The sequence below is a fragment of the Galeopterus variegatus genome, unplaced genomic scaffold (genome assembly GCF_000696425.1).
Source record: "Galeopterus variegatus unplaced genomic scaffold, G_variegatus-3.0.2 Scaffold2494, whole genome shotgun sequence".
NCBI classification, from domain to species: domain Eukaryota; kingdom Metazoa; phylum Chordata; class Mammalia; order Dermoptera; family Cynocephalidae; genus Galeopterus; species Galeopterus variegatus.
The window spans coordinates 65,902-87,605 of NW_007728605.1; the positions used below are offsets into that span (position 1 = coordinate 65,902).

At 39.6% G+C, this 21,704-nt stretch overlaps 1 protein-coding gene across 1 annotated transcript in view; it reads left to right on the forward strand.

Annotated features, from left to right (window-relative positions):
• CRHBP (corticotropin releasing hormone binding protein) overlaps nt 1–9,739 on the forward strand; it is a 14,859-nt gene extending 5,120 nt beyond the window's left edge. Inside the window, exons 5-7 of the mRNA XM_008581956.1 lie at nt 1,363–1,511; nt 6,066–6,183; nt 9,195–9,739. Of these exons, the coding sequence (XP_008580178.1) occupies nt 1,363–1,511; nt 6,066–6,183; nt 9,195–9,352 (425 nt within the window). The 3' untranslated portion in view covers nt 9,353–9,739. The remainder of the gene's footprint in view (nt 1–1,362; nt 1,512–6,065; nt 6,184–9,194) is intronic.
• The last annotated feature ends 11,965 nt before the right edge of the window (nt 9,740–21,704 follow it).

Genomic DNA, 21,704 nt, shown 5'->3' on the forward strand with positions numbered 1-21,704 from the left:
GGTCCCGGTCCGGTACGGGCGCGACACTGAGGGTTGCGATCCGTTGCCACACACACAAAAAAAAAAAAGGAAAAAAAAAATCAGAAAAAGAAAATATATCACTCATTTTAGGTTGCATACAATAGTGTTATTAACACCATGCAGTTGAAGGATGGAGCCTACTGCCAAAGCATAATGTACTACTGATTTTCTGATTTCTATTTTTAAAAAAACAAAAAGGTTTCTTGAAGGAAGCCCCTGAAAAAGCCTGTTTCTGAGGACTGGAGCAGAATAGTTCTAGAGGACAAAATGAAATATTTCTCCTATATTTTGTTTGGTTAGAAATCAGAAATCTTCTACATTCATCAGGGAATTTCAGTGCTTTTTGAAATTAAGTGTAATTAAAAATACAATATGGAGTCAAGTTGTGGTCTGGCCTTTTCTGATAAATCAGAAATTTTGTCCCATAATTAGCAAAAAAAAAAAAGTACAAATTCTTTTTTTTTTTTTTTTGATCGGTAAGGGGATCACAACCCTGCACACAGTGTGGTCTGCACCATGCTGCTCAGCCAGTGAGCGCACGGGCCATCCCTACATAAGATCCGAACCTGGGGCCTTGGCGCTACCAGTGCCGCACTCTCCCTAGTGAACCAGGGGCCGCCCCCCCCCCAAAAAAAAGTGCAAATTCTGATACTTCTAGCTTCACATCTAGAAGAATAATTATATTGTAAGTCTAGATTTGCGATACAAAACAAAAAAATATCAGAAATTCTTGGGAATTAAACATTAAAAATTTGCCTTTTACTCAACATATCACTTAACACCCAGCAAATATTTATTAGACTTAAGTCCATTGTCTTTCTATTTCTTCTCAGCCGATTTTGTTACTATTAAAAAGTACTTAAAATTATTTATTTACTTTCATATTTAAAAAATGACATTATGGCTCCAAATTCTGTGAATGAAAGATTCAGACAGACAGGGTTTGAGTTGTGGCCTCACCTTTAAGCCTTGATTCTTCCAGATCCTAGCTTGAACCTTGACTCTAGTTAACTGAAGTTTTCCTAGGACTACTACCAGCTAGTATTGTTTGTTAGGTTGTTGATTTATGTTTTGTGATTTTTAGAAACAAGGTAATGCCTTAAGTTTAAGATTAGAAGCCTCCTTATATCACAGGGCCTCCTGACAATGTCCATATGTCATTGATGATTTTTATTTCTCAACTCCTTCCTGTCTCTAAATTGACTTTGTTACATATACTCACATCCTGGGCACAAGGCTCTAGACCATGAACAGGAGCCTAGAATAAAGATGTAATAAATTCCTATAAAAACCCTGCAAACTGAGTAATGCAAACATGATTTTTTTTTTTTTCCTGCAAAGCCTGCAATGTCATCTCTCAGACCCCAAATGGGAGGTTTACCTTGGTAGTTCCGCATCAACATCGAAACTGCAGCTTCTCCATAATTTATCCTGTGGTGATCAAAATATCTGATCTCACCCTGGGACACGTAAATGGTCTTCAGTTAAAGGTGAGTTGCTTACTCACTTCCCAATCATTTTGTAAGGCTCCAGCTTTATCAAAGCAAAAGCAATCATACAGGGCAAACCTGGACGGTAGCAAATTGAAGTAATGTGTCCCTCTGATTGGCTATTAAATCTCACATGTGCTTGCTCTAGCTGCTTTAACTAAATCCCTTTTCTATTTTAGTTATGCTGGAAGTCACATACTCAGGTATCCATTCTGACTACTTGAATACTTTTCTAGTGATGTCAGAAATGTTTTCAAATTGGTAAAGTTGTGGTATATAATTACAATTGAACTCTCTTGTACTTGCCTCTTTTACAAAAATTCTCTCCGAGCGGAACCTAGTGTGAGTCATCTACACAGCTGTTTTTCTGATTGTTGGAATTTTCTTTGGACATGAAGGAAGTATCTCATTGACAGAACTGTGTTATGAAGAAATGCTAGCTATAGCATANTATAATAAATTCCTATAAAAACCCTGCAAACTGAGTAATGCAAACATGATTTTTTTTTTTTCCTGCAAAGCCTGCAATGTCATCTCTCAGACCCCAAATGGGAGGTTTACCCTGGTAGTTCCGCATCAACATCGAAACTGCAGCTTCTCCATAATTTATCCTGTGGTGATCAAAATATCTGATCTCACCCTGGGACACGTAAATGGTCTTCAGTTAAAGGTGAGTTGCTTACTCACTTCCCAATCATTTTGTAAGGCTCCAGCTTTATCAAAGCAAAAGCAATCATACAGGGCAAACCTGGACGGTAGCAAATTGAAGTAATGTGTCCCTCTGATTGGCTATTAAATCTCACATGTGCTTGCCCTAGCTGCTTTAACAAAATCCCTTTTCTATTTTAGTTATGCTGGAAGTCACATACTCAGGTATCCATTCTGACTACTTGAATACTTTTCTAGTGATGTCAGAAATGTTTTCAAATTGGTAAAGTTGTGGTATATAATTACAATTGAACTCCCTTGTACTTGCCGCTTTTACAAAAATTCTCTCCGAGCGGAACCTAGTGTGAGTCATCTACACAGCTGTTTTTCTGATTGTTGGAATTTTCTTTTGACATGAAGGAAGTATCTCATTGACAGAACTGTGTTATGAAGAAATGCTAGCTATAGCATAAAACACAAAATTGGATTTTTATATTGCAAAATACAGTAAAGTTTTGAAGAGTATTTTGCATTATATTTAATTCAATACAATTTTGCCTCAAAAATATTAGCTGAAAATCCCTATCAACTTGTTTTCAAATGAACTTCTGTATGAACCTTAAAATTAACACTGAGCTTCACTGCGCTTACTTGCACTGGTGGCTCTTTTCCTCTGAGTCATCCTCATTTCCGTTTATTTTCTCACATGCCAAGGTTAAGATGACTGATGTATTTGCTGATATCAAAGGCAGTCATAGTTCCTAATCAGATAGATTTTAGTGAAAACCAAGTAAATAGGAACAGGACTGAGAAAAGGAATATATCCAATTTCCTTTAAGCCCTAAATTCATGGGCCAGTGCCTTTTTTTTCCTAGTTGGACCTTGTTGGAAGAATAATCTTTTGAGAAGGACATTTTGGTGTGTCTTTGGTACAGGCTTATTGGCTTGATACTGTTTGTATGTCATTCTTGATGTAAAATATAGAAGATGGGATGTTGTGATAGCAGATCGGGACATCTGCACTTTGGTTATTGAAGGTATAAGGAGTAATCTTTGTGTATCCCCCTTAACAATTTAGATCCTGCAATGTTCTAGGCATCTGTTTCTTTACAAAATATTTTTGAGTGCTTACCATGTGCAAGGCACTATTGTAGATGCTGGAAATCAGCAATGAACAAGACAGTTCTTGTTCACAGGGAACCTGCATTCTAGTGGGAGAGGCAAAATTGTCATATATTTCAAATAGTGGTCAGTGCTGAACAGAAAATGCAGCAGAGTGGTGTGACAGACAGTGACTGGGGACAAGAGGGAGGAGGGAGGGGCAGGAGCTCCTTAAGATAATGTGGTCAGAAGAGAAACCTTCTGAGAAGGAGACATCTAAAGTGAGACCTGAGCCATAGATCAGAAGGAGCCAGCAGCCGCAGGAGGAACGAGGAGCAGAGGGAACAGTCCTGCAGAGGCTCAGAGGCAGGAATGCACATGCTGGTTCCAGAAGTGGCAAGAAGGCAAGGTAGAGGAGTGGTATGAGAGGGCTTCAGGCTGGGCCAGTGTGGAGAGCCTTGCAGGCTGCTCATAGGAGTTTGACTTTATTCTAAGTGCAGTGGGAAACCACTGAAGGGGTTCAGGCAGGAAAGCTATGTGATCTGATTTACACTGTCTGAAGGTCACTCTGGCTTGCAGAATGGGCTTAGAGTGAATGGGCTGTAGTGGCCATGCTACGCTTTCCTGGCCCTGATGAAATGTTTCTTTGATTATTATTAATGTACCTATCAAGATTGTTTCCTTAGGTGAAACACCTGAGATTTCTTATATACTGGAAGGTGAGTTTCACCAAAAAAACTTCAGTTTTGCAGCCTGAGCCAGTGTGAGGATTTTACATTTGGTAGAAGGAGTTTAGATACTCTTTTGGTTCATTGTTGTATCTAGGCAAGGGATGACAGTGGCTTAGAACCTCAACAAAGATATTTAGTGAGGAACTGAACCCCAAAGAGGTCCCTACAGTTTCTGTCATTGTAAGAAAACCTGAGAGGTTTGAAGAGAGAAAAGTCAGTGACTACCAAGGAGTAGATGCGCCCAACTTCCTTGTTTCTTTGTTTTGTTCCCCTCATTTTTATTTCTCCTTCTTCCCAACTTCTTTACTTCCCATTTTTCTCTCCTGAGTCTGCCTTTTTCCTTCAACACCACCTGCTGAAGTCTGGAACCTACACAACCAAGAGAGAAGTTTAGTCTTAAGAGATGTTCTACCTGGACATCTTCTACTCAAAGAAAAGGCAATTAAGTTTTTTTTTTCTTCCCCCCAAATGGCTTATTTAACTCTCAATACAAGAACATGAAGTCCTGTACACAGTGGGGCTAATAAAACCTCTATTTCATCATTTTATGAAATTATGTGGAAAGTACCTAAGCATAGAACCCAGTCCATAGTAGGCCCTTTAAAAATATATGTCCCTGCCTGCCTCCCTTCATTAGCCAAACAGTTGCCCTTATATTATTTTCTAATTTGTTTAGTTCCAGTTGTAATTCGATGTACTTCTAAATGTCTGAATATATGTGTGTGTGTTGAAACTTCTCTATTTTAAATTTGGGTTCTTATGTGTCGGGGTGTATCTGGTTAACTTCTAAGCACCTTGTCACACTCCACTTGTTCTCTTAATGAGTACGCCTAATGAAGAAGAGGATCGCAGGAAAAACTGGCTACATAAATTGTGCGGGACAGTACAAAATGGAAATTTGGGGATCTTGTTAAAAACTTAGTAAGCATTTCCAGGCAGTAACAGCAGAGCATTAAACCAGCACAGGGCCCTTCTAAGTGTGTGCCCTATGTCCTGCACAGGTGGCATGTCCACAAGGGAGCCTTGATCACAGGAGATGGGTGGCCCAGGGTACAACATTTGGGACTGAGAGTGGCAGCTCTGTGTGGCAAAGGGTGGCACAAAAATTGCTGTGGACAAGACAGTGTAGAAAGGATGAAGGGAAACAGGAAAAGGTCGTTACAGTGGTTTACACAAAGTCTCAGAATAAATTCTTTTGAGCAGTTTGGAATACATTTGTTTTAGTTGAAAGGAGAAAGACAATGATAACTCTAGCCACTTGGGCCCTAAATCAGGGTTTAATTCTTTCTTCCATGTACTCATAATTAATCTAAATCCTTAGTGGTAGAAATGATGTGTTCCAATAGCAGAGAAATTCCTTTATAAAGAAGAGGAAAGGAGGTGAGTTGGAAAACTGATGTGGAAGCCCTATTTATAAAATGCATATAGTTGACTTTAACTCTGACTACATAGAGTTAATAATCCAGTATGTATGTCCAAATGATTTGAAAAGCAAAGAATTTTCAGTTTCAATTTCCATACATCTTATATGGAGTTTAAAGATTCCCATTTCATCATTCCAATCCTTGAGCTTAAAATTTTATTTTAAAAAACTGTGTACTCATTTAAAAAAATGATTACTCAACTGATTTATAAAAGCAATTCTTATTTTTTTTTTCTTTTTTTCTTTTTTTTTTTTTTGTCTTTTGTCTTTTTCCGTGTCCGGCAACGGATCACAACCCTCAGTGTTGCCCCCGTACCGGACCGGGACCGGCAACGGGATCGCAACCCTCGGTGTTGCTCCCGCGCCTCGCTCAGCCAGTGAGCGGGAACCGGTCTGTATGTGGGATCTGAACCCTCGGGCGGGAGTGCCGCCGCGCTTCCCAAGCAGCGCACCATCCAGTGCGCCACCGGGCCGGCCCATTTTTTTTTTTTCTTTTAAATGTTTTTTTAACTTCTGGAGTACCAGATGTTAAGTTAAATAGCACTACCAGAATGTTGAGGGCTGAGTGAATTCACCCACCTGCCATTGGTCAAATGATTTGACTTCTGTAATTGGTTTAAATGTACCTTGCCCTACTGCTTTTTTTCTTAGAAACCCTCAGCAGGTTGTGGGGGAATAGGAGACTTTGTGGAGCTGCTGGGAGGAACTGGATTGGACCCTTCCAAGATGATGCCTTTAGCCGAACTCTGCTATCCCTTTCATGGCCCTGGTGAGATATTTCATTGATTATTATTTGTGTGCCTATTAAGATTGTTTCCTTAAATAAAACACTGTTAATTTTTTATACATTGAAAGGCAAGTTCCACCAAAAAAACTTCAACTTTGCACATTGTGCCAATATGAGGAGTTTACATTTGAGCCTGTGTACAGTATCAAAATCTGTTATCAAAATATCTGACATTGGGAGAGGCACCAAAAAAACTTCAACTTTGCACATTGTGCCAATATGAGGACTTTACATTTGAGCCTGTGTACAGTATCAAAATCTGTTATCAAAATATCTGACATTGGGAGAGAAACCTATGAAGCAATAAGGATATGTATTTAAGGTTGGCCCAAGTAAAACTTGAAAAAGACAAAGCTTTTTAATTCTGTGCTCTTTCCAATTTCTTGGGGTGGGGTGGGGTCTCTGCTTTCAGCCTCTGGAGACGGAAGAGTTTACCTATTAACTGAAAAACTTATTGTTCAAATAGTAGGTTTATCATCCATTAGTAATAATATGATAATGAATAATAACTAAGTTTTCCATATGTGTGTGTATGTGCGTGTGTATTACTCATAGTAAATAAACAACATAAAAAGCTTTATTGGAAATACCAAGAACTGCTGAATGTTCCCAACTTCTAGCAGCTAAACCAGCCTCTCAAAGGCCACTGCAACACAGAGATAAATTCTGTAATCTGAAAGTGGTCACCAGTAACAAAATACTGGTTTCGTGCACAGCATGCCAGTGAGGGTTTTCCATTTGATTATGCTCAGGTTGGGTGAGGATGAGTGGGAATTACTGGCCTCATGGCCAGTCTAATCAAAGAAGTCCTGGAGAGAAGAGGGTTACATAGACATGTATGTAAAGGTCACTCCCATATCTGTACTTCAGATGCAGGAAACTTAGGTTATCTTTAAAGAGACAAAAGTAAAACAGAAGAGGAAGAACACCAGTCTCTCATAGTTAATTTTCACCATAGCCACCTTCCTCTCCTGTCACCACAGATCATTAACCAGCTAGTTAATGAAGCTTCAAAGCAGACCATCCTTTTGATCAGCTGTTACATATTTTGATTAAAACCAGGTCAGACCACCAGAATTGTTTCCCTCTGAGCTAATGTTGGGAACTTCATAAACAAAACATCTCTAAAATAGAATTAATACACACAGGAATGCACTAAGGCCTGATATGCATTCCACCCTTTCCCAGATACACCTGTATTAAAAAAAGTCTCAGAGGAGATTTAAGGCAGGACTGGGCTCAAGGCAAGCTTCCTAATCAAGGTAAAGGCAAAAGATTCCTAAAAACCCACATTGCTGAAAACTAGAGGCTTCCTTTATGCTAGTTGACACTTGAACCCTGGTTTAAACTGTCAGTGCATGTGGTTTCTCTGGCCTTTTGCATGCACTGTCTGAGGCACTGAATTGCTTCCAAGCTAATGACTGGAGAGCACCTTTGAGGAGATGTACTTGAGCTGGGTAAAAAGGTGAGATTAAGACTAAAGAACACTACTGCTTTAAAAATTAGATAATTGAAGCCAGAGTCATTTTTCCATTTGAATTATGTGACTTGAATTAGGCAAAAAGGTGAGACTAAGACCGAAACACCACTTTTGCCTAAGTTACCTAGATAATTGAAGCCAGTTTTAAGACAACTTTAAGGTTTGAATTATATCATTCTTCGGTGTTTTTTGAATTTCATTGTTTTCTTTTATTCACCATGTCTTCATGAGTCCCTCCTAAGTTGTTCACACAATGTAAAACTCTTAGGGATCCTGCCCTTTAAATTGGACTTAATTTAAGAATTATGTCAAAATAACAAATAAGTAATGTGCACATTAACTAGAGGAAATAGGGCATGTTATATAGATTAAAGTTTAGAGGGAAATCAGACAAAGAATGACCTTTCAAGTCATTTAAAGAAAAATAAATTTGGATCTTTTGTTTGAAGCTTAACATAGACATATTACAATAATTATAGGGTTTATATTTATTATGTCTTCAAATTGACTTTTTCCACAATAACTCTATTGAACTATTTTACTTAATTTAAACCCAGGCACATGTTTGTTAGGTTCCTGTTACACAACAACGTTAGTGTTTCTCAACATTTAGAAATGCCTCATAGAGGCAAAGTGGAGGGGGAAAGATAAGAAAATTAAAACAGCAGAAAGGAATATTGGAGGGCAAATAAATCTTGCCTCAGAAACTAGCTTGAGGCTGGAGAAATAAAAGGAAAGTAATTTCAAATAAACATAACTTGAGTTTCAATACATAACTGCTCAGGCAAACCTGCACTGGAAGAGATTTAAAAAAAAAAGTTGTCAGATTCTTAAACAGATAATGAATAATACTGGATCTAAGAGAAGTAAGGATATCAGAAACCATTCCATATAAGAAATACAGAAGAAAATGAGAGATAAATGGTGCATGTGGACAGTAGAACAAAATTAGTATATTCAGTAAAAGAGTTATTATCTAGACTCAGAAAATAATAAACAGGTAATGTTTTTGGTCTACATAAATGTCCAGGAATACATTTCATCCTCTAGCCCCTGCCCACTAAATGCCACTTACAACCCCAGATAGTGTGACAACCAAAAAATGCCCCTGCAAATTTCCAACCTGTCCCTAGAGGGCAGTACTGCCACCACTGAGAATGTGACCCTGAGCAATGGTGCAGAGTTGACAGACTGCACCCAAGCAGTGCAGGTGGGAGAACATGAAAAAGGTAGGAGATATCTTGTTGCTTCTTTCCAGCCAGTTTTATTTGGATAACAGTGTTCTTGCGCATGAGGAGAAAGGCTGAGTTCAATTTCACTTTTCTATAATTATATATTATAATAAAAACTAAAACAAGAACGTCTGCTAGTAGATGCATGGATTGAATACATGAGAGGAAAATACATCAAGATACACCCCCTTGCTTTCATTGTTTAAATTAGCTGGCTGACAGAAATGGTTTGACTGCATGGTTTCTAACCTATTGGAATTTTTTTTTTCCATCAATTATAGCCCAAATGAAAATTGGCTGTGACAACACTGTGGTGCGTGTGGTCTCCAGTGGAAAACACATAAATCGTGTTACTTTTGAGTATCGTCAGCTGGAACCATACGAACTGGAAAACCCAAACGGAAACAGTATCCGGGAATTCTGTTTGTCTAGTCTTTAAAAGATCAATCCAGTGACTTATATGCTGCTAGCTAAGTGAGTTTTTAATGGCTATTGTATATAGGCTAATACATATGATTTTGATGACCAGCCAGTTAAAAGCCTTCATACCAGTATTCTCAGCCCTGCACATACATGCACATGCACACACACACACATATACATGCATTAATTTTTGTACTTTGCTTCTTTTTTGTTAGTAATATATAAATGAATACATGGCCAAAAATAAGCCCTTGTTTGGTGGAAAAAAACTTTCAAATGGAAATGTTTGTAATTCTTTGGTATGTTACAAACCTGAACTGGTAAGACAAGCACAAAGCAATGTGCAATAAAAAAATTTGTATCAAGAGAAAATACTACGGGCCGGCCCGGTGGCGCACTGCTACAGTGCTCCGCTTGGGAGCGCGGTGGCGCTCCCGCCGAGGGTTCGGATCCCACATACAGACTGGTTCCCGCTCACTGGCTGAGCGAGGTGCGGACGCAACACCGAGGGTTGCGATCCCGTTGCCGGTCCCGGTCCGGTACGGGCGCGACACTGAGGGTTGCGATCCGTTGCCGGACACGAAAAAAAGACAAAAAAAGGAAAAAAACAAGCAAAAAAAAAAAAAGAGAAAATACTACAAAGAAAGAGACATGCTGGCGTGTGTATCAGTTTTATAACAGAAAAAACTCAGTCTTGTGCATATCAAAGTAGTTGTATCTGTCTATTTTCTGTTTATAATAGATAATAGTTACAGCTATTATTTATTGATTTGTAACAACTTGTTTTTAACAAAACTTTGGAGCATGGAAGAAATGTTCAATCCACAAATACAAACATGAATAAATATCTTCAGAATGTTGACACCTTGACATGTGGTTTGTTTGCTTTTCTGAGTAGTTTCCTCCCTTGTTAGAAAATAGTGTTCCCTCCCATCAGAAAATAGTGTTCTCATGTGGTTCAGAACCAAATGCTGAATTAAATTGTTTTGGACTTCTTAGAGCTAGGAGAACTCTGGACCACTGAAGTAGAATTATTTAGAGCAGAGCTAGAATTGCAGTCTTTGCATAGGCAGCACCAACTGATTGATCCTAGCAGGGAAGCAGGGCAGAGCTCCATTCTCCACCGTCCTCTGAGAAAACTCAGGATATATGTCTTTGTCACAGTGGATGCACTTTTCAATAAGGACATAAGGATTTTCCAACTTTCATAGACATAGTTTGTGGAAATCTGAGTGCTTCTTTGGTAGTGACAGCAGTTTACTGCTGACTGAGACTTGTTTACGTTTGGCTTGAGACTAAGCAGGTGGTATTTAAAGGCATCCTAGATATAAAACGAGGTTCTGAGCAACAAAGGAAAACTCCTAAGTGAACTCTTTACATTGTGTTAGTGGATGGAAGCTCCAAACTATGCCATAATGAATGGCCTGATTGTGATTCCTGAAACATATTCAATAGAAAGATTATTGGAATATACTGGGATCCCATATACTGAGATTGTTAAAATCTGAAAACCAGGCAGAAGGAAAAATATGGATTTGGAAGTGCTACAAGTACCTAGGATTTAGCACAAGTTTTGGATAAGTAGACATTTGGGAATGAGTGAATACTTTAGCAAATGAATGAATAAGTGCTTGGATAGATGGATGACTATAATTCTTGTCTTGTTATATAAGAAATGGAGTCCTTGTTTCATAGAAAATAATTTCTGTGAAGTTGAACCCTTTTATCTTTTTTGCAGTCCCTCTAGCAACTTAAGAATAAGGCAGTTATAACATTGTCAGAAGGTTTTGCTCTTAACCCTTGTGACTCCCTTATGGGGAGTAAATTGCATTTTACCACGGAAGTTAAGACAATCTGCTTTTATTTCTAAGGGATGTTTTGCAAGCTAGTTAGCCTAACCATAAGTTTTCATCTAGTCCTGACATTCTGCAGTCATTCCTTTGTGACATATTTTGCTTCAGAGCTTGTTAGTGCACAATAGTTTGCATTCTTTGAGAGGATGGTGACTCCAGTGGACTGTCATGTCTTATTCTTGGGGGGCATGACTTAGTGTTTATTCCAAAAGGGTGGGGCAGCTTTCTGGAAACAAAATGATAGATGAGATTTCTGGGGGAGAATTATATAGTGAGCCTTCACTGGCACATCCACTGAGCAAGTAAAGGTTTACATGAAACACTGGCCAAATTTGACTTTCTAAGAATAGCAGTAAAAGCATAGAAGTTAAGGTCATCAACTCTGGAGCCAAACTTCTTTGAATCCCAGCTCAACAACTTACCTGAGCAAGTCACTTATAAGTCTCCATTGCTCAATTTTTAATCTGTAAACCTGGGTTAACAAAGGTACTTTCTTCATAAGGGTTTTGTCAAGATTAAGTGGTTAAATACATTGAAAGACCAAGAACTGTGTCTTGCACACATTGGCTGTTATTTTTATCATTGCTTTTTAATTCTAAGAAAATATGCCACCCCAGTTCCTCTATACTCTTAGTGGGACATTTGCTTTGTACTTTGAAGAGTTTGCACTGATTTGATTGTACTGTTTCATCCCAGGGCATTGGTGAGGAAGCTGGGGTTAGTTAGGGTTGTTGTCTGTGACTGAGCAGAGTAAGGTTACTGATATCATCTGAAAGTGGATTGTGTCAAGTTTTATCTGGTTGTCATGTGCTTCTCCTCACAGCCAGCTCCTGTCAGTAGGCTCTGCACTGCTCAAGGACCAATCCTGACCTTTGGCAAGAGGAATTTGAGGAGCTCTTGTCCGCCATGCTGGTCATGAACAAGTCTCATACATTGTCTGTCTTGGCTATCTATCCTTCTGCCCCATTCCCCATCTCTATAATCTTCCCTGATCTTGGCTATTTCATCCTAGACACTGCTTGACACGAGTATTATCCCTAACTCCTACCCCTAGGTCTTCCTAAATACAAATTAGGTGACTGGCACTCTGCTACTGATAACTTATTTCCCAAATTCCTCTTGGCTCCATGCCTGAAATTCTGAGCATTTTTGCTTGTGGGTTTTATGTCACTGTGACCATTGCATCTTCTGGACACTATTCCATCTCCTATCAGCCTACCCCTCCTAGTCTTCTAGCCTATCATCTATGGAATACCTTGGTCTGCCTATGACACTGGATTTTCTCCCAGTATCTAAAGCAGCACATCTTCTTCACCCCCAACTGCTTCCTGGTTCTCTGGCGTCATTTAAGTGGGTAGGGTAGAAATGCTATGTGTTCACCAAAACTCATTTCTTCTACCTCCTGAGTACATAGCTGGACTGTATTTCTAACCTCCTTTACAGTTAGATTTGGTCACGTGACTGAATTCTGACTGAAGAAATATGGATAAAAGGGATGTCCACCCCTCAGAGTGATCCTCTACACCTTCTCCCTCTTCCCTTATCTACTGTCTAGACACAGGGCTTCTAACAGAGGACTCCAAGGCCATACAGGAAGACAGAGCCATAGGAGGTAAGGATACTGGATCCCTGAATGACCACATGGAAGGCTGCCTATTGCCCAGGAATATTCACATTGGACCTTGTATAAATGAGAAATAAACTTTTATTTTTTATTTTTTATTTTTTTTCCTTTTTGTCTTTTTTCGTGACCGGCAACGGACCGCAACCCTCAGTGTCGCACCCGTACCGGACCGGGACCGGCTACGGGATCACAACCCTCGGTGTTGCTCCCACACCTCGCTCAGCCAGTGAGCGGCCGGTCTGTATGTGGGATCCGAACCCTCGGTGGGAGCGCCGCTGCGCTTCCCAAGTGGCACACTGTAGCAGTGCGCCACCGGGCCGGCCCGAGAAATAAACTTTTATTTTGTTAAGCCACTGATATACATATATATGGGTATACATATATGTGTATATATAGTATTGAGTGTTGCCGTACTTTATACATTGGTTTTGTCTAAATCCAATTCTCAGCTATTCTTGAATTTTCCTGTCTGGTTTTTCAGCAGCTATCCAGACAGGCCTGACTTCTCTCTCTTCCAAATAAAAATACCTCAAATGGACATCTTTGATCTCATGAACACCAAGCTTTAACTGATATAACTGTATCTACTTTCTTCAAATCCCTTAGTCTTAGAACACTGATTCTTAGATCCCTTTGAAAATCTGAAACTACAGATCTCCCAGAAAAAAAGCCTACAAAATATCCCCCAATATCTGAGAGTTTGCAGACCCCCAAAGCCCATCCAAGTATTTCAGGATAAGAACACCTGCTCTAGGATAAAATAATGGATAAGTGCCAGTTGTAACCTAGTCTTTTCAAATGGAGTTACCCTATTTTCGGTATTAGTATTTGTTAGTTAATTTGGCTGCAAACTAGGACAATAATAGCAACTTAAGCTTCCTGTTTCTATATTCAACTATTTAATTTTGCCTTTCACTAAATGAGTTTTTCTTTATCTGCCATGTAGTTTTTTCCTGAAGGAGGAAATACATTTGATACAGGACCAATTTTTGTGACAAAGATGTTTTCAGATTTCTCCCAACTTCAAGCTTTCCTTTCTTGCTATTTTAATAGGGAGGCAATGTTGCCAGAGTCTGCCTGCAAAGTAGAATCTTCATGAAAGAAAAATAAAAGTTTGATGGACAGGATTTACTTGTTGGCAGTTGGTTTATGTACTCAAAAGCACCCAATAGAGAGTTGTGGAAAGGAACACCTATTATAGGGTAATCACATGAAATTATATCTGAATGCACTTTTATCTGGGCAGTGGAGTATTTCAGAAGAGAGAAACACCTTTATATGTTCAAATAAGCATGTTGAATGGACTCTATTCTAATGGGTCATTTGCAATGATTACCATACATTTTTCTCTTTGCAATTAAAAGTTTTTTCTTCATGTGTTAAGATAAATTAAAGAAAGAGAGGAGAAACAGACACATGAGAGATAAAATATGAGTGAGAGAAAGAAGGCTTGATTAGAGGGTGTGAAAACAAAACGAAAATCAAGATCTCTAAATTGGACTCTGAGCTTGGCTCTTAATAACAATCGTGTACTCAGTCCCTCTGCAGCTGAAAAATGGAAAACAAGAAGTATTTTGTGTTTGGGGGAAAGGCTTAATGTTAACACTAAGACATAAAGTCAGATGAGCTAGACATAATCATGATCTTTGTAAGTAGAAAGATTACCAGGTATTGGGGTTTCCAGTAAGAAGACAGACTCCCTGCTTCTGACTCCCCTCCCCTGCCCAGGTTTCTAAAGTATACCAAAATATGTTCTGCATTATTAATGGTTCAGATGTAATCAAGCCAGCCAAATGCACAGGCAAAACAGGCAGATACCTATGTGGTATGATTTGAGGGACACCAAACAGCCCACTTGACTGAAAATATTGCCCTCCACTGAAATTCCCACCCTTACAACCCTTTTCCTTTTGTTCTTTAAAAAGTATATTTATCATATAAGTAATTCATTAGTACCTTGTTTTAAAGATTCAAACCATACAGAGGTAACTAGTTAATGAACTAACTTATGAACCAGTAAGTAATTTGGCCATGTGAGGTACTGCTAATCGTTATGACATGACATAGAATTGGCAGGTAAGTTTTGAATAAAGGAGAAGGTAGTGGATGAAGTTAAGAGTATGAGATGCCAAAAAGGAAACTGACCCAGATGAACGTTCCATTAAAGCTACCTGGACAGCCAGCAAGGTACTGATGAAACCACTAGCTGGTTGCAAGTTTGTAGAGGTAAGCAGAAAGAAAGCTTCCTATGGAGTTGGGGGTGTGTCTTAGTCTGCTCTGTGTTGCTATAATACCTGAGAGTGGGTAATTTATAAAGAAAAGAGGTTTACTTGGCTCACAATTCTGCCAGCTGGAAAGTCCAAGGTTGGGCAGCTGCATCTGGCGAGGACCTCAGGCTGCTTCCATTCATGGTAGAAAACAGAAGGGAATCGGGCATGTGCAGCAAGATCACATGGCAAGAGAGAAAACTGAGGTAGTCAGTTCTTTTTGACAACCAGCTTTCACAGGAACTAATCCATTCCCACAAGAGTGAGAACTCACTCGCCCCTGCAGGAGGGCACTAATCTATTCATGAGGGATCTGCTCCCATGAGCCAAACATCTCCCACAAGGCCCAACCTCTCAACACTGCCACATTGGGGATCAAATTTCAACATGAGTTTGGTGGAGACAAACCACACCCAAACCATAGCAGGTGTTATCAAAGACAAACTTTGCGTGCTTTCTTAGTTTTGCTTAGGACCAGCTCAGAATGCAATCATGCCTGTGTAGAATGGATAGGACCGGCTTTAGAAGCCAGATCTAGACTTGTGAGTACAGGCCTCACAATGGAGGGCGAAGAACCTAGACTTCAAGAACCAGATGTAGGGTCCTGAGTCAACCACTAACCAGCTGTATGGCCGTGAGCAAGTCGCTGCCCCACTCTGAGCATCCACCTCCTCCCATGTAACGCATAACAGGAACACCTACTTTTTAATGCCATGGCTTACATGAAGTGCCCAGCACCCGTCTAGGTACAGGGTAGACACCATAAATCAGTGTCCCTTTCCTGGAAAAAAGTTGTTTGTCAATCAAGTCTTTGCTAATATAATTTCATCATAAATGCTATAAATAAGTTTGCTATTTAAAAGAAATAGAGGTGGCTCTTTTAAGTGATGAAAATTTAGTTGGTAAAAAGCAAATAAGTTGTTTTTGCAACATTAAATTGCTATTTTTTTTTTCTTGAAATGGCCTTACCTCTACAGTATTTACTCACCAATTCAGTAAAACAGGGCGGTTCATTTGTAAAGTTAATAACATGGTAGATCTGTTGCCTGCCTCTGTCCCTCCCGCATCACATCCGGGCTTATTCATAGGGGCCTCTATGATTCTTCCCTGCCCCAGCCTTTCCTGTGAAAAACAACCAGTGCTGACATTGAGTGCCCCTTAGGGGACACTGAAATGCCAACCCCAGGGTAAAGGTAGGAAGGGGTGAGGCTGGTGTAACTTTCCGTAAGCCCGCAGGGTTCAAAACAAAACAAAACACCTCTCTCTCAGATTAGCAAACGATAAGAAAATGCTTGGCTTTATTCTTAATTTAAATGATAATAAAAGCTAATATTTATGGGATACTTAGTATGTTCTTTGCACTGTTCCACAGTGCTTTTCAGATGTAGAAACTGAAGCACAGAGAAGTAAATCACACAGTTAGAAAGCAGACTTCAGGGACCCAGCATCAGAGCTTGCGTGCTTTATTAGTGCCTCAGCCTGCTAGAGACTGTCACCACAATAAAGCATGTAGCACCACCCTCACAGAGGGTTTCCACCAGCATGGCAGTGACACTGAAAGCATTCTGACCCTTATTCCTTTGTCAAAACACACCCTTCAACGTGATGTTAGGGCATTTGTCTGCAGATATTATAACAAATCAATCCCAGTTCCAACCCTCGAAATAGCCAAATGTGATGTCTCATTTTATGGGCCACCTTGGCTAGGCCATGATATTTAGATAGTTAACATCCAGTCACCTGGATGTTGCTGTGAAGGTATTTGTTAGATGAGATTAACATTTCAATCAGTAGACTTTGAGTAAAGCAAATTACCCTCTGTGACGTGGATGGCCCTCATCCAATCAGTCAAAGGCCTTAAGAGGAAAAAGACAGAGGTCCCCAAGGACAGGGAACATCCTATTGGTTCTGTTTCTCTGGAGAACCCCTAACACACCAAATGCTTTCTTTTCTGAAAAACTTTCCCTTGTACCCAGCCATATATGTTGTAAGCAAAGCTGTTGCTAAATCCCTGTTTACTGGCAAAGAGTCTGAGGGGATTGTGTCCTTTTCTTTCTCCACACAGTCTGTGTGACCCCCTGCTCACAATTAAACTGACTCTAACATATAGGAGCACAAAAGGACAAAGGAATGGATGTCAACATGCTCATTAGCACCTTTCCCACATCACCTCAGTCCATTTAACTGAACACCAGCTGTTGAAGATGGCAAGAGCCAACATAAAATCCAGTTCTCAACCAAATAAAATATCTCTGAAAAGAGTCCAAAATAAAAATGGTTGTGAGATGCCACAGTCCCATTTTTGAGAACTGTGAAAGAAGAGCTGACAGTGACACAGAAACTTAAGATTGTTTTTAGGTAAATTCCAAGCAATGTTCTATTTATAACCCATGCTAATTAAATGTTATCATTTAACATTCATGATTAACAAAGGTTTTCTGGCTATTGTCAAATCTCAGATGAAAGGCTTTTAGCTTCCTCATTTCTTCTCAATGAAACCAATTTGGAAGTCTCTTTCAAAGCAAAGTCTTTAATTGGAAAGTACTCCCTCATGCCTGAATGAACAATGTGTCTCCTCAGGTCATTGATACGATGTGCTCAGAATGAGCACAAAGCTCTGTGGTGGTGCTCTACTCGGGATGCAGAGACATCTGGAATGTTCCTGTGTAAAAAGACAAGAGCAGGTTTTCTGTGGGAGAATCTTCTTCAAACGTCCACAGTTCAAATCTCCATCCATCTCTCGGGAAATCTCACGTAAACATGATGGGGAGAGAAAACCCAGATGATTAACTATAATAGAGGTAATAAATTTAAGAACTAATAAAAGAGTTATTAAAATACAAAGCTCTATGGATGGATTCAACAGTAGATTGGCTATAGCTAATGAGAAAATCACTTCTGTAAGAAAAGTTAGGAGATATGAAGGAAAGAATGAGATGCACTGACATACAGTCGCCCTGAGTGGGCCAGTGGTCTAGGATATTAGGCATTTTGTTTCTCCTCATTGCAAAAGATGAATATTCTCAGATACTCTTCAGATTTTTAAATAGTTCTCTTGAAAATTACTACCCAAAAAAGTGATATCTGTAAAGATGCTGTGAAGAACTAATCACTTTTATTAACTAAATGAATGCAGGTGAACCCCTCCCAGGCCTGATCAATCTGCTAATTTCCCTCAGTCATTTTGTTTTGTTTTTTTATTCTTAAATGATCTTGTAAGTAGCTCACTTTCTCATATCACTTCTTTATGTATGTAGATTTAATTTAATTGATACTCAAATTTTTGCACTAACACTTTCTTTTAGTCCCAGAGTTGACTGCACCTCTATATAATAAGATTTAACATTTATTCAGTGTTTATTCTCTAAGCACTGTAAAATGGTTTACATATATTATCTCATTTAATCTTTGAACAATCCAAAGTGGTAGATAGTATTTTCCTCATTTTACAAATAAAGTAATAAAAGAAGAAAGAGGTTAAGACATATTCCCAAGGTCAGATAGCTACTCATTATAAAAGAAAACAATTCACATTTGTTTGTCAAGGTTAATTCATTCTAAGAATGACTCATCTCATTCCTAATTATAAATCACTCTTTTTATGTTACCTGTTTTACAATTCCTCCTGACCTCTTCCATCACAACTCATCCTATTCCATCCTCCCTTCCTCCAAATAAAAAATGTCCATGGTATGGGGAAAAATACCTAGATAACTCAATGGGTTTCCTTTTACTATTTTCTTTTTAATGGAAATATCTGGGTGATTTCCCTCATTTTTCATTTCACAATAATTGTAGAGACCTGGCTTGTGGTATTTCATATGTCTGGCACGAACGAAGGAAAATCCTTCAAACTTGGAGTTCTAAGATATCAAAACATTTTCCTAATGATCCTTAGGTCAGAGTTTAGATGAGAAATTCATTGCTGTGGGATAAGAGACAATAGCTTCTTTCTACATCCCGGCTAGAACAGACAGAGCTTGCGTATTAGTCCTTCTCTGTCGCTTGTAACAGAATACCTGAAACTGGGTAATTTATAAGGAAAGAAAATTTATTTCTTACAGTTTCAGAGGCTGGGAAGTCCAAAGACTAGGGAAAGAGATATGGTGAGGACCTCTTGGTGGTGACTGTATTCAGCAATGCAGGGTGTCACATGGCAAGAGTGGCTGAGCAAGAGCCACTTTTAAAGCCATCAAAACCAGGCACATTGCTCCATGAATGGACCATTCCATTCACAAGTCCTCACAATTTAATCACCTCTTTAGGGCCCCACCTTTTGATTACCATAAGAGGACTTCCCATTCTCATAACACTGTCACAGTGGGGATTCAGTTTCTAAAACATGAAACTTTGAGGACACATTCAACCTATGTCAGCTTGCTTTTGTGTTTTTGTTTGGCCAAATTTCTAGACAGTATTTCTAGAGCAACAGCCTCTTGTTTGGTGCTGCTGGAACACGGTGCTGGGATCACAGATGGGAGTATCTGGGGTGACCGGGGGAGCAAAATTGCCAACCTTCCTCTTACTGAATAACACTGTCTCTTTTCCATTTTTTGTTGAAATCTTAATAGGCCACCAAGACTAATGAAAAAAAGTGGTGCTTTAGAAGAGAAGCCCTTTGCAGACAGCTGCAGCTTGTGGTATCACTTAAAGGGCAGTCTGTATTTGGCAGTGCTTCTTAAACCTTAATGTAACTGTGATTCACCTGGGATCCTGTTAAAGATGAGATTCTGATTCTGGGGTGGTTTCCAAGATTCTGCATTTCTAACATGCTCCTAGGTAATGTGATGCTACTGGTTCATGAACCATAAGGAATACAGACCACTATGGAGGAAGGAAATCAGCTTCCAAGGTAGCTAGCTATTTGGCTTATTTGTTCTTTTCTTGACGACTGTGCTAAATCATGAAATCTACCTCACTTTCTTTCCACCTTGTCACCTGTGTTTGGAGCAACACAATGCAAGGTGCAAGCTGTAACTTGTGAACAGGAGACACATTAATAAAAGAAAGCTCCAGAGAGAGAACCCAAGGCCAGCTGTTGCCATGACACTGAGCGGAAGAGTGATTCTCCCTTGAGTAGTTATCAAGTGACACCATCTTAATTAGCCATTGAAAAGACTGCACCATTTCCAGCAAACAATTATTTCCTGATTGATATCCCTGTCTTTGTGCATGTGCTTTCTGGCCATTTATAACCAGACATCTGATGTACTTTTCGGGAGAAGGAGAATCACCTTCTCAGCTATCTACTAATCAGCAGCGCCAACCTATATCACACACAAGAGCTTCTACATTTAGTTATTCTGAATGGTTTGAAACTTGTATTAGTCCGTTTCTGTTGCTTATAACAAATACCTGAAACTGGATGATTTATAAGAAAATGAAACTTATTGTTCATAGTTTCAGAGGCTGGGAAGTCCAAAGTCCAGGGAACATATCTAGTGAGGTCTTGGTGGTGGCAGGAGTGAGCCAGGGGTCTCACATGGCAGAAAAATGGTGGAGCAGAGAGAGAGACTAACCTCTCATGTGCTCTTCTTTTAAAGCCCTCAGAACCGCACCACTTACCACTATTACTAATCCACTCACTACAGCACAGTCCTACAATCTAATCACCTCTACAAAGTCCCACCTTTCAATTACCATGATAGGATTTCCCACCCTCAACACTTGCAGTGGGGATTAAGCTTCAGTGAGGTTGGGGGGGGGGCATCCAATCTACAGCAAAATTCCTTATTATTTGTTACACTTCAGTGACTTTTGACTATCAACGAAGAATTAAGAAGAGCACACAACTTCCCTTCCAGCAACTTATTTCACACTTGTGGCTAAGATGTCAACTTGGGGGAAGAGAAGATTGTCTCAAACCCTCTCTGGGGCATCTTCTTGATCTCAGCTTCTGTCACGCTCCAGTCCTCTGAGGCCCTTCACTTTTGGTTGTGGTCTAGAGGCCTCAAGGACGACTGTCCCTTCTGACACTCTGTGAGATATGGTTTGGGAGGGCAGTGCACTTCTCACTTCTCCTCACAGCCCTGTCTTTCACTTCTCACCACCACACTGAGCCAAAAATGTTATTGATGAGTATAGTGGGTTGAATAGTGTCCTCCTAAAATTCATATCCACCTGGAACCTCAGAATGTGACCTTGTTTAGGAACAGTCTTTGCAGGTGTGATTAATTAAGATGAGGTCACACTGAGTTAGGGTGAAACCTAAATCAAATTACTGATGTCCTTATAAGAGCAAAGGACACACAGAGACAGAGGAGATACAGGGAGAACCCATCACATAATGACAGAGACAGAGATTGGAGTGATGTATCTACGAGCCAAGGAATGGCAAGGATTGCCAGCAACCATCAGAAGCCAGGAAAAGACAGGGAAGGATTCTCCCCTAGACCTCTCAAAGGGAGCATGCCCTGTCAATGCCTTGACTTTAGACTTCTAACCTCCAAATCTATGAGAGAATAATTTTCTGATGCTTGAAGCCACTCAGTTTGTGATACTTTGTTATGGCAAATCCAGGAAACTAATATAATGAGTAAAGGAGTTAAAAGGTGTGCAGGAAAGAATTTAAAACTTTGTGAAAAATATGACCCCCCCCCCCCCCCGGGCTAAAAAAAAAAAAAA